The 17,424-nt window shown below is 37.9% G+C and overlaps 1 protein-coding gene across 4 annotated transcripts in view; it reads right to left on the reverse strand.

Annotated features, from left to right (window-relative positions):
* The window catches only part of LOC131063961 (GPN-loop GTPase QQT2), a 63,810-nt gene continuing 46,386 nt past the window's right edge, over nucleotides 1–17,424 (reverse strand). For all 4 annotated transcript variants that reach the window (XM_057997985.2, XM_059218462.1, XM_057997970.2 and 1 more), the window contains 3 exons: nucleotides 12,783–13,073; nucleotides 497–702; nucleotides 1–402 (listed from right to left, as the gene is read on the reverse strand). In XM_057997985.2, coding sequence (XP_057853968.1) covers nucleotides 171–402; nucleotides 497–702; nucleotides 12,783–13,073 — 729 coding nt within the window. In that variant the 3' untranslated portion in view covers nucleotides 1–170. The remainder of the gene's footprint in view (nucleotides 403–496; nucleotides 703–12,782; nucleotides 13,074–17,424) is intronic.

Consider the following 17,424-nt stretch of genomic DNA (forward strand, 5'->3'; position numbering starts at 1 on the left):
TAATAACAGTACGGTATCTCAATGTCATGTATTATGATCACTAAATTCAGTTGGTGGCCTAATAAAATGTCATACAAAATGAAGGAAGGATGATTCCAGATAAATACTGTGCTGAATGATGGTCAAGTGAGATGATGAAAGCTTAAGGGAAAATTTTCTTGCAGGAAAGCTCAATAATCATCATCATCTTCTACATTCCTTTCTTCCTCATCAGTATAATCATCCACATCTTCTTCATCATCTTCTTCATCTTCAACTTCATCCTCCTTGTGTGAATCTGAGCTTAAAACAACTCGTGCACCCTTTGACTCCTCTAAATCCTTCTTCAAACGCTCCATACTGGCCTTCTTGCGCTCCTCCTCCAATTGTTCTTTCTCTGTGCGTCGTTTCTCAAGATCAACCCTGGATAGAAACAAATTAATCAGTACCATTTTCCAATCACAATGTAAAAGAGCAAAGAGATAAGGAGCTAGCAAAGGAATTTTCTATTAGTCACCTGTAGTTTTCCATGTACTCATTCGCACTTGATTCAACTGCTGCAAAGAAATCATCCATCCCAGCACCTGTTACTGCTGACACCCCAACGGTTCGTAGATTTTGATAAAATTCATCCAGTACAAGACATAAGCTTCTACTGAGGGTAGAAGTGTATGATCTGTCATTCTCTATTGCTGCCTGAAATGCCTCAAAATCCTCCATCCACTGATTTACCATGTAAGCCACTGAATCAGAAATTGTCAATCATATTTTCATAACGAACTAAATTAAGATAACGACCACAATCAGTGATCTGAAATGCATTGTAAATAATATAGTTCCTCTCTTTAGAGTTGAAAGAAATAAAATAATCTGCATTTCATTAACATCCTCCAATTAGTTTCCTCTCATTATTCTGAAATTCACGTCTTTCAAAATGTCATATAGCTTAAGGAAGCCTTTAATATTATTTATTTGAAAGGTTGCCAAGAAATTGTTGATCGCCCAAAATTCTTACAGAATGTTTTAATACATTACACTCGGATTTGTTGGCCTTGTTGCTAAAGTTCCATACTGTGGAAAGGGTTTCAATGTGGTACCATTCTTCCCTTTGAATGTGAACTACTACAGCAAGACCTTTTACACATCAATACAAAACATAGTCAAATATCATACACTACATGACAATAACGCTGCAGAACATTTTAAGCTCTGTGTGATGTTCAGATTATATTTTAGATTTTCAAGATTCTGCAGTCTATTAAATTTGTTGAATTATTATGCTCAAGTTGCATTGATGTTTTTGACCTACTAGATATCAAATGACACTTGATATTAACATTTTAAAGGCACAGAAACTGCTAAAACAGGATCAATAGTAAGATATTGACTAAGAACATTCATGAAGTCACTGAAAACATTTCCAGAATAATTCGAACTTTCCCCTTGACAAGCTCAAGACATAAATCGGGTAAACGAAGATAGATTTCAGATGCAAAATATATTGTGTATGATTAGTTTGCAGGATCAAGTCAAAAGAAACCAAAAAGTGTTCAGAGATTATCACAAAAGATAGGGCATTCCAAATTTAGAGGTCAACTACCAAGGCTTAAAGAAAAATAAGATACAGAAAACCAGCTTGGTTTTGAAAGGCTGGTAGGAGTCTGAATAAACCTGATGGAAAAAATAGAGAGCCTATTCCAGAAGTGAACAATAATTGCAAAAAACAGTAAGGCACCAATAAATTTCAAAACCTTCTCTGGAGCTATTCGAGCATTACAAGGAGAATGAAGTTATAAACTAGTCTAACCAAGGGCCTTTAAGAACAAAAAGCAACATTTGAAGCGTTAGTAGGAAACAAGAGAGTCCATTGGGATACTCTGTTTGACTCAGCAAAGCATTCAAACAACAAAGAAAATAGTACCCTGAGCATAACTAGATGCATATGCTCAAGCTAAATTACGGGGAGGGTAATGATGGCACAGCATAGTTACCAGATTTGAATAATTCTGTCCGGAATTACAGGACTTGAGAAATTCGGACCAAGTCAGATAGATCCAACTGGTCAAAGAAATCCAGATCTAGCTGCATTTGGTAACTATTAGGCACAGAGAGTCAATCATAGTATTGCAGTGTAAAAAATTCTGGAACAGGAGAATAGCTTAATCCTCAAAAGTGCAAAGAAAGTGTGGAGAGATTATATCATTCAAAGGATTTATTGAGCAAATTGAAAATACAAAGAAAGCTCCGCTACAGGGGATCATCCATGTAAAGGGAAACCTAAAGAGGCAAAAAGGCTTCATACGGAAGCACAGGAAGCACTTGATGCAAGTGGCCAACTTCATCTAACGGAGATAATATAATGAAGGAGAATGTCCCTCCCAAGAACAAATGAAGTTATCCTGGGATGTCAGGAGCATGAACCTCCTAAACCCCAAACAATACAGGTTGTTTATAGACAATTTCAGTTTTGGCACTGTACACAATTTTCATTCAAGAAACCAAGATTGTTACCTTGGATATGAAGAATTTAGAAGCAGCAACCTGGAATAACAAGGATTGTGTAGCCATTGAATTAGTGACCCAATCTGAAGGGCCAGCTACCATTGGGAGTCTCCATCATCTCTGTTACTCCTCATCATGCACAAATAGAGATAGGATGTGCCGCAGAATAAAATCCTCTTGGGAAACATGAACACTATTTTCATGAACATCAATGCCCAAACAAGCTCATTCCTTAAACAGGCAGTGCTGGGAGAACATTCTGCTTTTCTAGCTTCATTCAGGCCGAAAAGATGGATTTAGGAGAAATGATTAACTGTTTGAAATACTCTTCAAAGAGAACAGGAGACTCTTCCAAGGAATCTCAATCACAAGGATTTTTTGTGGTTTTATCATCAGATCTTTTAGGTGAGATGTGGAAAACAAAAGTTAAAAATCTTCTTAAAACATGAGACCAGGATTGTACATATAGGTTCCTAGCCCCCTCATGGCATGACCATTACTGCATTCCAGGATCGTAAAAGTCTCAGACTCTGATAATGCTCACATTCTGCCTTCCATAAAGAAGGATAAGGACACCCTGGTGGAAGCCCATTGAAGATCAAGATGATGTGAGCCCAAGAGAAGGTTCTCCAGGAACAAATGTTGATTAGTTCAGTGAGCTGATTTAAACCAAGGGCTCCAAAATATTAATATTGACTCCAAGCTCCAGTGTATGAGATGTAATACATCGGACTGGAACAAACATGCATTCAATAACATCCTGGAGAATCAGAATTTGTGTCTCCATTGAAGTCATCCATGAGAAATTCCAAGTAATAGCCTTGATGAGAGCTCCCTTCAAGCCTACCTTAGCAGAATTGTTGGTGTTGGAAATAAGCCACACCTGGACCGACAATGGACTGGTGCAAGAGGGGCCAGTAGCTCAGTGGTAGAGCACTCCAGCAGCATATGGAAGGCCCTAGGTTCGAGTCCTAGCTGGTCCATGTCTCAACATGGTATCAGAGCCAAGTTATAGAACCTGAGGCTATTCAATTTTGTGGAAAATTTAAGAACTAGTTTATATCAAGCATTCTATTTCTCTAATGGCCAATGCTATGAGATTCGAAGATAGACTTGGTGTGGGTGATGATTTCTCCGCATGGAAGTTTAGAATCAAGATGATTCTAAGGGAGAGCAAAGTCGAAACTTTTATCAAGACTGAATCTACGGAACCAGAGACCGAACCTGACAAAACATCATGGTTAGTAGGAAATGAAAAAGCAATCAAGATTATTGTTGATGGGGTGAGAAATAACATAATGCCCATTATAAAGAAACATGAAACGGCTTTTGAAATGTTCAAAGCACTTGTAAACACATTTGTGATATCAAATGCAAGTCGAACTCTAGCCTTGAAGCGAGAAATCAATCATATAACCATGAACAAAGGAGAGACAGTAAACGCCTACTTCATGAGGATCTCAACTCTAAGAGATGAACTAGCTACTCTAGGATATGAGATCCAGAGCAAAGAGTTAACACTCATTGCTCTAGATGGGTTACCTAGTACATGGAAAATATTTGTCCAGGGCATCAGTGCAAGGGACAAATATCCTGAGTTTGAAAGACTAAGAGATGACTATCTCCAAGAGGTATCTAGACTGAATAAGAAAGGAATAAAACATAAGAATATAGATGAAGACCTACAAGTCCTAAACACTAACTCCACCAAGCAAAACAAGAAAAGGCAGTTTAGGAAGAGAAAAGGTCGTCAAGGCAAGAACACTTCAAAGAAGGACTTATCTCACATCCAATGTTATAGATGTGATCAGTTCGGACACTATGTTGCGAAGTGCCCGGAAGGAACCAAGCAACATGCTACATTTGCCAAAGCAGGAAAGACTAAAGGGGAAGATGACTCCGGAAAGTATGTATTCTACTCAGCACTCACAAGCCAAGCTTCTAACAAGATCAACTCATGGGTGATTGATAGTGGTTCATCCAGGCACATCACAAGGTTTAGAGAAGTACTTGACTCCATGACAGAGGAGAGTAATGAGGAAGTAACCATCGGAGATGACTCCACACATCCAGTCAGAGGAATGGGAACCTGCACCATCAAATTGAAGACATGCATATCCTTACGACTCGAAGGAGTACTATATGTCCCCGGCATCAAAAGGAATCTAGTCTCTATATCGGCACTGGAAGATAACGGATACAAAGTGACATTCATGGACAGCAGAGTATTGGCTTGGCCAAAGAACTCTTCCATCAAGAAGGCAAAGACCATTGGATAGAGACAGGGCTATTTGTATGAGCTGTGCACATAACCCAACCTAGCCCTAATCCATGAAGCCACTAATGCAAATGAAGTTTGGCATAGAAGATTAGGCCATCTGAATTTTAGGGCTTTCTCTTCAATGGAAAACCTTGTCACAGGTCTACCTAAGTTAAAACAAGATCATTCAGGGGCATGCAAAGGATGTGCCCTAGGTAAAAATACCAAGGGTACATTCCAAAATAGTACTAGGAAAACTAGTAAAGTTCTAGAGTTAGTTCATTCTGATGTATGCGGACCTATGTCTGAACCCTCTCTAGGGGGATTCTTGTATTATGTAATATTTTTTGATGACTACTCTAGGAAGATTTGGATCTACTTTCTGAAATGTAAAGAATCAGAAGAGATCCTCTCTAGGTTTAAAGAATTTAAATCACTCACTGAAAACTACTCTGGAAACAAAGTTAAAACCCTAAGAACTGACAATGGGGGAGAATACACATCAAATTCGTTTAGAGAATTTTGTAGAGATAATGGGATTAAGAGGGAGCTTACTATACCTTATAACCCCCAACAAAATGGGGTAGCTGAAAGAAAAAATAGGACTATAGTCGAAGCTGCCAAGGCCATGATTCTAAATCAAAACCTTAACACAAATCTCTGGGCAGAAGCATCCAGCACCGCTGTATATATACAAAACAGATGCCCACACTCCCATCTTGAAGATAAAACTCCTGAGGAAGTATTCACTAAAATTAAGCCAAATATCAGCCACCTTAGGATATTTGGGTGTCCTGTCTATATCCATGTACCTAAAGAAAAAAGACTAAAACTAGACCCTTCTGGAAAAAGAGGAATGCTTGAAGGATATAGTGAAACCTCCAAAGCCTACAGAATCTATGTACCTGGTCAAAGAAATATTGAACTAAGTAGGGATGTAATCTTTGAGGAAGACTTAGCCTTCAAAAGAGCTCAGAGCTCCATAGAACTTGAAATCTATGTCCCTATTTCTAACTTAGATGAAGATCTTGCTCCTGAGTTTCAGAGGGAGAATCTAGATGAAACTGAAAATGAAAATGAACACTCACCTAGAAATCTCAAGAAAAGATCACTATGGGCCACCAAAACAGTACAAGAAGCTCAGAGGTTTGTTGCTCCTTCAAGAACATTCAGAGAAAGCAAAAAGCCTAATAAATTTACTAGCTATGTTGCTCTTATGAATGATCTATCTAAAAATGAACCTGACAATGTAACTGATGCCCTTAAACATCAAGTATGGAAGGATGCTATGTCTGAAGAGTATCAATCCATAATGAAAAATGATGTATGGGAGATTGTTCCTAGGCCAACTAAGAAATCTGTTGTTTCTTCTAAATGGCTTTTTAAGATCAAACATGCAGCAGATGGCAGTATTGAAAAACATAAGGCAAGATTTGTAGCCAGAGGGTTCTCTCAAACGAAAGGAATAGACTATGAAGAGACATTTGCTCCCGTAGCCAGATATACCTCAGTAAGGACTGTGCTAGCCATTGCAGCAGCAAAGGGATGGAAGGTACACCAAATGGATGTAAAGACAACTTTTCTTAATGGAGAGATCTCTGAAGAAGTATACCTAGAGCAACCTGAAGGGTTTGAGATTCATCGTGCAGAGTCTCATGTGTGTAGACTCAAGAAAGCTCTATATGGGCTTAAACAGGCTCCCAGGGCCTGGTATGAAAGAATTGACACATCTATCAAAACTAAGTTTCTCTAAAAATGATGCAGATCCTAATCTCTACTACAAACAGAACAAAGGTGATATGCTAATATTGATTTTATATGTTGATGACTTATTAATCACAGGAGAAGATCACCTTATAGATCAATGCAAGAAAGATCTATCCAAAGAATTTGATATGAAGGATTTGGGATTCCTTCATTATTTCCTAAGGTTGGAAGTATGGCAGAATTCTGATAACATTATTCTAAACCAAGGCAAGTATACCTTGGACATCCTAAAGACATTTGGAATGCTAAACTACAGACCCATGACCACTCCAATGGAAACCAATCTTCATAAACTTAAAGAAGCAATAGCAAAATCACCTTCTACTGACCCCACTCTATACAGGCAAATGATTGGGTCTCTTATGAACCTGGTAAATACAGGGCCAGATATCTGCTATGCAGTGAATGCTTTGAGTCAATTTATGTGTGAGCCAAAGGAGATACACCTGGTTGCAGTAAAACACATTATGAGACATTTACAAGGCACCTTGAATCTTGGTCTCAAGTATGAGAAAGTTGATCTTAATCTACACGGATTCACAGATTCAGATTGGGCTGGAAGTGTGACCGACAGGAAAAGAACCTCTGGGTGCTACTTCAGTTTGGGATCAGCCATGATATCCTGGATCAGCAGAAAGCAATCTTCTATAGCGCAAAGTTCCATCGAGGCTGAATACATTGCGGCCTTCATGGCTGCTCGAGAAGCAATGTGGCTTAGAAAATTACTTGTGGGATTGTTTGGTGATCCTATGAAGCCTACTATTATCCATTGCGACAATCAAAGTTGCATAAAACTTTCAGTGAATCCAGTGTTCCATGATAGATCCAAGCATATTGAGATTCCATACCATTACGAGCGAGATATGGTAGATAAAAATGTGATCCAATTGGAGTATGCGAATACAAGAGACAAGACTGCAAATATTCTGACCAAACCCCTTTCCAGAGTGAAGGTTGATCACTTCAGAAAAGGTTTGGGTATGATAGAAAGGTAATCTGTTTTGTAACCTATACTTGCATATCAATAAGATGTTTAATGTGTAAACTTCTTTGTCGTGTTAGGACTTCTATGGGTGTAACCCCCTATGTTCATATTCAAGAAGTGACGACTTTTCAAATATTGTACACTTGTATGGGAACATCATAAGGTGACGATCTTATGATGTTCGAACCAGTTATCGTGACCATGATTATGTTGTGATATTACATTTGAAATAGAATGCTAGTGCACTTATCACAACTTGGATATGTTGAAAATTTAATTATTTTCATATGATTATCCTTAGTATTGTGTGTGTAGGCAATACTGATATCATGTGCTTAGGTGATATCATGTCATTACAAATTGACTAACCCCTTGTATCACATGTTTAGGTGATACTTCATAATTGAATGGTATAATCCTATGTAGAGTAAGATTATGAAACCTCATAAGGAATCCTGACCATCATAAGAAATGAGATGATAGATATGGTAACTTTATCTTCCCTAGCTAAGAGGGAGTGTTGATTCAAGTAGCATCGATCAGATAAAACCATATACCTATCTGTTTATATCAAAAGAAGAAAGACGGTAATTCAGATATATATTTCATATGAATGATTTATATATCGAACCTCTTCACTATCGAATGGCAATTAATACATGTCCAAAACATTATTGATATATAAGCGGGTTATATTAGAATTGACCCGAATTAGTTATCAGGCTTGTTTGCTTTGATACCGATTCATTATCGGGTGTGTTTACAATGGCACAGATTAGTTATCGTAGACACCGAATGGATTGGTTGCCATATGGAAGAGTCACGACCAAGTGACATCTTGGTCGGACATGTCTAAAAGACATGTCCGATCAAGGTGCCACTTGATCGTGGCTACCTTAATATATATGCATCATTCAAAAGAAAGGGGATGACATTGAAATCGATACATGTTCATCCTCTATACCTGCAGCAAAAGAAAGACAACAATATTATTGTCATAGTCATAATACCTAAATCTGAAATACACCATCTTGCATATAACTTGTTCATTAAATTGGAAATTGCAATAACATTTACATGGTATCAGAGCCAGGTCCAGGCTAGGAGCCCCAAGCACACGAGAGGTGTGGCTTAAGGGGGGGTGTTGGTGTTGGAAATAAGCCACACCGGGACCGACAATGGACTGGTCCAAGAGGGGCCAGTAGCTCAGTGGTAGAGCACTCCAGCAGCATATGGAAGGTCCTAGATTCGAGTCCTAGCTGGTTCATGTCTCAACAAGAATTGGACTCCAATAGTTTTATTGTAGAGAGGAGATTCGCTAGAAATAGAAATAAATTCACATTTGGTTTAAGGATGGGGATAGAAACACCTCTTTCACAACCAATTGTTACAAGGCGGCAAGCCAGCCAAATATCATTGTTAAAGGAGGCTATAAAGGCTGTAGCAATCAATATTTTTCAATGTTTGCTAAAGCGTGATGGCTAGGGAAGATCACAAGCACAGGACTCCCAGCTTGGTAATATCCCTCAACTAGCTACAAAAGCTGTTAACAAGTCCACAATGGCCCCTACTACAGAATGGAAGATCAGGGTGATTGCCTTGAAAATGAAGGGTCAATCACTGAACCTGACTGCCAAGTTTCTGCCAAGGCTTTGGTCCACATAATGGGTAACTGCTGGCACTCAAGACCCATCTCTCCAACTTCAGAATTCCCAATCTCCAAGGTCCAGAGACACTCAGGTGGAATGGGAAGGAAGACAACCATTTGATCATTATGAAATACTTCAAAGTTGTTAAAATTCCTTCCCAAGATCTATTTTTCCATGTCACAACATTTGGGCAAAGGTAAATTTCCTTAAGGCAAACACTTTCCTACGGCTGGCAGCTAATAAGAGAATTCTGGCCAAGACAGGTTGTATTCTCTGGGGTTCTGTATGTCCCTCCACCTGCATCATGTGCAAAGTGGAGAACAAAAATGTCAACCACCTTCTCCTTTGTTGTGGTTTTGCATTGTTGGTTTGGTTCTGGTTGCTACAAAAAAAAAATGTCTTCTAGGTTTGTTCCCAACTCCTCACCTACTTCATGCAGTCATGGCATTACTCAAGTTAGTGGTTAAGGCACTGTGAATTGTTGCTTTAGCATTGATCTCATGGCTTAAGATGAAATGAGCCTTAGAAATAGAATTTGAAGGATTAGGAAGTAGACCGAGAGTGTTTCCTTGCCAAGCTGGAGGCCATGTCTTTTGAAGTAGTGTCAACTAACCAAAAACGGAAGCTAACTCTAGCTCCTGCTGAAAAGAATATCATCAACCAATAAATCCTCATCCATTGCCCTTCCTCTGTTAATGGGGTTAGAACAAAAAGGTAAATTAGAGTTGAAATTATGTGTACAGTGACCTAGAAGAACCGGATAAAATTAGACTTTGGATGTTGTAAGATGTCAAGATAAGAGGCTTTGTTAGGGATCAAGAAGAGAAGAAACTATGGGCTTATACTTACAGTATCCCACATGGAACTAACAACAAAGCAGAAGCTATTCGCCAAGTCAACTGGATCAAACCGGCTTTTAGTGAAAATTTCAATGTACTCCTTGATCATACTTATAGGAATGAACTCATAAGATACCTGTGCTGGGGATTAATGTCACATTCAATCATTACTACAGCATGGTTACCTTCTTGCTAGCCTGGGAATAGTCTAAGCCCTCAACAAGGACTTGAAGACTAGAGATGATGTGGAGACATAGAATGTGGTTAATACCCTCGTGCGCAAGGACCCTCCTCCAAAGAGAGTTGATCACAGTTTGGCATACATGTGGGATGACAGATACACACAACATCGATTTCATTATCATTTGAAAGTAACTTCCCTTCTAAATCTCAAAACAATCATTCGGTCTCATAAAGGCTGCCTCAAATTTGGGTGTGGAATGTCTCAGTGATTATCTTCCAATTCCATCAGTATGAGACAATGCAACAGAATAGAACAATGGCCAATCATTGATCTTTACAAATGGCAACATGAGACCAAAAAGCTATTCATTAAGTGAAGATTTTCTACTTCTATCTGCTTCAGCTATTCTATGGGGTCTTCCTAGTGCTTCTCTGATTGTTCTTTGGGCTCCTCTGGCAAAAGCAGTCAAGAAAGCAGTGGAAATGGATGTGATATCAGTGAAGTGAATGTTGACCTCATGATTTTAGAGCTGCCATATGACCAGAAGAAGCAGGGAAAGAGGCAAATTTTTCGGAAGGGCCCTGCACCTAGAGAGAATATTTTAAGAGATGTGACTAAAAAAAGGAAGTTCAGTTTGTCTCCAATACATCCTATTTTTAGCCAACAATACTTTGGATCCCAAGCATAGTGTAGATTTTTTGAGATAAAAGTTTGTTATTGATCAAAATTCAAAACACAGGACTCCAGATGCTCTTTAAAGCAATTTCACCAAGGCATGTATACCAAAACAGAAAGAAAGTAGAAAAAGGGCCACAAACCCAAAGGATGAGATCCTGTTTGAGAAGTAGGTCAAGAAGTTATCATTAAGAGTGAAGGTTTAACACTGACAAAGATGGAGAATGTGATTGCCCAACAGACTGATCTAAATTCCATCCTAAATTCTGATAGCATTGTTCCTCCACTGTTGAAGATTAGGGACCAAAAGCTAGGCCTAAGAAAGATCTTATTGAAACAGAGGTGAGGGGGGAAAGACAAAGAAGTATTAAAACCAAATGTTCTTGGTGAGAGCTCATTGTTCATTTGTGGTTTACAATTGGGACACAATTAATTGTGCCACTCCTAGGTCCCTGGAATCTCCGCACCGCAAACTGAAGAAAACCCTTGCATGCATGGTTGAGGCCTCTCTCAAGGACAATGAAAATCATATTGTACTCAAGTCAATATCTTGATTTTTTATGGCAGATATGGATTTGTTTTCTTTTGATAATTAATCAGTTGTCATAATCTAATAAATAGCAGCTTTGAATAGGTCTCACTAATACCCTTTCAAGTATTTTGCCACCCCTTCTCATATATTTAAGGAGCCTCTCTCTCATTGAGAAGAAATTCAATTTGGACTTATGGTGAATTCTATCACCATGCACAGGAGGTATTACTGGATACAATCTTGAAAGTGTTATTACAGACTGATGCTTTATGTGGTTTTATACTAGATTATCAATTATTTTGAAATGGTAGTTTTGAATAGGTGTGAGTCAGTGTGACTACTACCCTTTCCAGTATTTTGCCACACCTTCTCTTTTATTTAAGGAGCTTCTCTGTCATTGATAAGGAATTCAATTTGGAGATTTCTAGTGAATTTTATCACTATGCATAGGAGGTAATTATTGGCCATGTGAGAGTGTGGAGAAGTAATATCCACAGGTTTTGTCTATAATTTTATTGTCAATTTTTTAAGTGATTTATAATAGAATGATGCTTAATGGGGTTTTTAACCCAAACGAATTCTCCCCATGTATATATTGTGTAATGTGTTGAAAATGTGCATCCTGTAATTCTTATTTCATTTATCTTAAATTTTATTTGTAATAATTAATAACCTAAGATCCTAATTCTTATTTCAAAACAAAAGAACATGAAAAAATTTATTCAAGGAAACATGGCACTAATTCTTGTCATTCACTTGGATGCTTATTCTGATATGCAAAACAGTATGTCACAAAGCTAAATAATGCAATTATTCATGGATGATTAAAACTTGAAGATTTTATTTTCTGCATATGCTTTCCATGTAAAAATAATCATGTAAATTAATCCCTAGATTATAAGCATGGAATTACTCTAACATTGTTCCAGCATCAACAACCACCCTGTTGAAATATATGAACCATTTTAACAAACAAAAGAGCGCACAATCGCTTGGTTATTAACACTGTAAATATGTTTCATGCACATTAATAACAGACAACATTAGAGAATACATGGAATAATACTGCAAAATTTGCTTTCCCTGTCTTCCCACATGGAGTGATCAATAATATATCGAAGTCCCTAAGAAAAATCTTTCTATGGAAGCTCACCACACAATAGGGCATTTCACAATATAGATAATCCCAGATAATTTGCAATACCCAGATGTTTATTGATGACAATAACTGAGAGAACTTTTACATGGGAAAGCAGCTTCAAACAAAATCATTTTTTTCAATGGCATACAAAATTCAACTTCCATAATGAATTTGAAAAAAAAATTAAAATCCAATTAAGGCCATTCTATTGGATACACATAAAAGATAGCAATAAAATTTGAAGAGCTGGAATATAATATTGAACATACCTCTAAAGCAAATTGATGATGAGAAACATCTATCTTGTTAAATGCAAGGAGAAGAGGCAGGCGTGTCTTGTAAAGTATACTGCATGCATAAAGCATATTGCTCATAAAAGTGATTGGGTTTGTTGAGCGGGGAGTATCAATGACATAGGCCACCATGGTGGGGAAGGTGGAAGCAAAAGCTTCTGTTATTATGGCTCCCGAAGCAGACCAGGTAAATATTTCTATCTGACCTGGTGTGTCTACAAGAACATAGTCAAGATCGTCTGCCCTTTTCTCCACCAATCCTATGACCTGGAAGCAGAGAAAATGAAGAGCTATAACAGAACATTTTAATGCATGGTAAAATAATTCAAACAAAATGTACACAACAGAAAACACAATAAGAAAGACAATTTCAACGAAAAATCCAATTTAATATATCTCATTAAGTTGTAACAAACCTTTGAAAAGTGAAACCTTGTTATAAATAAACTATTTAAGCTTGTAGTAGTCAACAGATTACTAATTAAATTATACAGCTACTCTGTGTGGCTGATAAACATCACTTTAACACACATCTGAATGTTCTACTTAGAGAGCATTCCTTGAAATTTTCTACTAATACCCACAGCTAAGAAAGCAATATAGAAATCTTGTCTTTCATCGCCAGCTTCATTTAAATTAATATTAGTCACATTTTCTCATGTCTACACTGAAAACTAAATTAAAATACAACTAATTCATCTCTATTCTATTATTGAGCTCTCACATCCACTGGGTGGTAGTGTATTTGTATTTTAGTATGTTGTGTGTCAGAAGTCCCAAGTTAAATGCTAACCCTGTGATAACGCAGTTTATTAAAAATTGTGGACACACAATACATGCTTGTATTTTAGTATCCACTGTATGGCGCCAGGCTGCATGATCTCCCCAAGGACCCCAAAAAAAATAATTCAGCTCTCACCCTTCAACCAGTATGTCAGCTCTTTGATGAAAATAAATAGGTATTTAAAGATGATCAAAACATAAATTTTAATACACAGACTCTCATGATTTTGGGGTGCATAATTAAACTCTAAAAATTTCCTCCTGACAAGGGATCTCATGAGCATAGACTGACTAAAGGTTAAGCAGTGTTACCTGGAGGTGATTGATGCCAAGTGTTACCTGGGATTGTGAAGAAGATAGCTGATGGTATCACTAAGGTCACCAAGTGGTATATGTCAAAAGCTACTTCTTCCTGGTTGGACAAACTTGTCACCAATGGCTTATAGGTGATTGAAGTCGGAATCCACCGGGTTAGGTTGGTTCACTACTTGTGGAAATCCTTGGGATTAAGGATGGACCTGCAGTGTAGTATGGGATGCACCAAATCCTCTTCCCAGTTGTTAGATGGTATACTTGACCTTGTCGGGTTGAGGATGGACCTGCGGTGTAGTATGGGATGCACAAAATACTCTTCCCAATTATCCACTAGTGCAAAAGACCAGGGAAAGGAATGGGACCCATGGTGCAGTTCGCAATGCACTGACATTCCTCTTCTATCTGGGATGCACTATGGAAAGGAGATAGTTAGCCATTGTGTATGAGCCAGTCACTATAGTCCTTGTGCTGCGAGTGAGATCTATTCACTATTGTCTTTGTGATGCCTATATGAACCAATCATTGTCTTTGTGATGTTTGTATGAGCAAACTCCCTATGTACCTGTGATTTATGTTGGAGCTATTCATTGTGTATGTGATGTATGTCAAAGCTAGGCAGCTTATGTACCTGTGATGTGTGATGTACGCTCAAGACAGTCACTTGGTGTGTGATGATGATATGACCCTTCTGTATGTGTATATTGAGCACTAATGATTGGTAATGTTGTGCATGGAACTAACACTTGACGGCAATGGTTATCTTTCTATCATAATGAAACTAAGTTAATAGATTCACTTAATTAATAGTCAAGGTTTAGATAGATAATAGATCTCATCAAGAGGAGCGAATGAACTCCCTCTAAGTGCGAACTGCGAAGCCTCTGACTTCCTATCAGAAAATATGTAGGCAGGGTCATCAAGAATGAACCCTCAAGGCTTAGGTCTAGGTCTAGGGATGACCCTAATTATGGGAGCTTGATACTTTCAAGTATGAGCAGTTAAGTGATTCATTGAGTTGACACCACCAAGGTGAATGAAAAAGTTACAAAGTCAACCCTTCTAATCTAGAGGGAAAATGTATGGTCACTTAAGTTAATAATCAATGTTAAGTGTATTTAAAAAAAAATTGGAGTGGTCAAGGGGTGGATTTTATAGATGAGAAACTAAAAATAAGTCGAAGCATTTACAAGTGATTTTGATGTGGGTTATTACAAATCCATTTCCCAAAAACTTCTATGTGCCCAAAAACTTCTATATGCACAAAACACACACATTGTTGTAAAATTCAATATAATGTATTTGCTTCAATGTGAACACCCATCATCTCCCACATCTTGCACCTTAGGGTCCACACACACCCAGATATAATACTACTGACCTTGAGACCTAGATGCACCATCCAGGGGACTAACCAAGGCAATCTCCCAAGCAAACATAAACATCTTTTTTGTTCTCAAAGAACTTCCATCTTATATAATTGTGCACAGGTAAATGGGACATAAATTCTACAACCACCATGAGCATTAGTAGACCCAAGCACAGATTCCCATAAATTTGAAGGTGCACACAAGCACAGGACACTACCACCTTTTTCAGATTGATAGCACAACTTGGACATTGTAAGCACAGTTCAGGGGTCAGCTCCATGACAATTTCAGCTTTCTATCACTTGTCTCAGGTCAGCTGCCTACACAGATTCAGAGGTCACTACCCCAATCTTTTGGGTCATAACCATAACTTCCAAGTTGAGACTGTCTGTGTCAAGTTTCCAGATTCTTGAACCTTCTTCCAGAGTTTTCTTCAATTTCTTCAACATTTTGCCTTCATCGACAGTCAAATCAGAGACACACTCTCTTACCTTACGCACTTTTCTTTTCCCATCTCAATGTACTTGCTTAAAGTTTATTATTGTTATTCACATTGATAAATGTAATTAACTGTAATTAATGTAGCCACTTGCACAAATACACAATATGTAGGAAAAACATTTTTTCTATTTTAAAGGTGGTTAAATTTACCCTACAATATTAAATTAAAACATATCAATTTCTACTGCAAATTGTTCTTAGAGCCCTCATCTCAGCAATTTGACCTTTGCTACAAGTCAAATTAACAAATTTTTGGCAAGCAGAGGAAGATAATAGAAGAGGCATAACAGAGTTGACAAAGAAAACAAATGATATTGATACTATAAATAAAATTCTGAATGTAATAGCATATCTTGCCACCACTGTTTTCAAATCAGAGGAGCAAAGAAACACAGAAAGCTAAACAAAGTGCACGAGGACATCAATATCATGCACTTGCTTCTCTTAAACATTTCCTAGCATCTTTAACCATAACATCTTGGTGGGTTGCAGCTGTCCTGTTCAAGTAAATAAAATGTGGCTACAGTAATCATAGTTGAGTTACTGCCTATCAGATTTAAAGTTTTAAGATGTAACTAAGAGAAAGTAAGGAAAACCACTAACTCACTAACCTACTAGCTATTGGAATCTACCGGTTAGCAAATTTTCAGACTTAATTTTAAACCGCCGGAAGCATAAACATGAAATTGAAATGCAGGAACATAAAACAATCAACCACAAAATCATAACACGGATTTTTTACGTGGAAACCTGTTGTGACGTTTTCACACATCGCCCCATTGCAAATGGGGACCCATGTTTTTTTGCTCGTTTTGTTCGTTTTCGCTTTGCTTTTTCTAGGGTTTTGTTAGTTTGTTAGTTGTCTGGATTTAGGGTCAAGCCTTAGGGTTTTAATTACCGTCTTTTCGGACCAGAATCCAGTCGGTTTTGGGAGCTTTTTGAATTTCCTTTTCTAGAATGCAAATTTTGAATGCAATGAATTCGCCAGAATGGTCTAATTTTCAATTGGAATGTTGATGCAGAGCTTAAATTTGTCTAAGTGTTGAAGATGAAATGTGATTTTTTGTCCAATTGAATATTTTTGACCAAATTTTGACTTTTTTGAATTTTGATCCTAGGCATTTCAAATGATTTGTTTTCGCCTTGTGAAGTGATAAAATGTGTAAAATCATGATATTTTGGCCTGTTGGAGCAAAATCGCTCCTGTCCCTCAGTGAAGGACGGGAGCTCAATTTCAAATATCTCATCGTCCCTGCAGAGTCCAGACAAATTTTACGTTTGAAATAATGGAGAACGACGAGATCTTTCCATTGAATATAAATTGAAGATTTTCATGAGCACAGAAATGCCTCCAGGGGAAAGATCGCCCCTGTCCCTCAGTGAAGGACCGGAGCTACAAATTCAATTTCGCCTTGTCCTTGCAAGATTTTGATGACTTAATGATTTGAGGACGTCCAAAGGAAGATGTTTTGCGAAATGAATATAATTTGAGATGCAAAAATGAAGGAGAATGACCTATATTGACCAAATCGCTCCTGTCCCTCTCCAAGGGACCGGGGCGAGGTACCTTGTAGCTCTCGTCCCTCTCCCAGGGACCAGAGCGATTTCCTTCATTATGCAAAATCCAGACAAAGGTCAAGGCAAGTTTACGT

Source organism: Cryptomeria japonica, chromosome 3, assembly GCF_030272615.1.
Source record: "Cryptomeria japonica chromosome 3, Sugi_1.0, whole genome shotgun sequence".
NCBI lineage: Eukaryota > Viridiplantae > Streptophyta > Pinopsida > Cupressales > Cupressaceae > Cryptomeria > Cryptomeria japonica.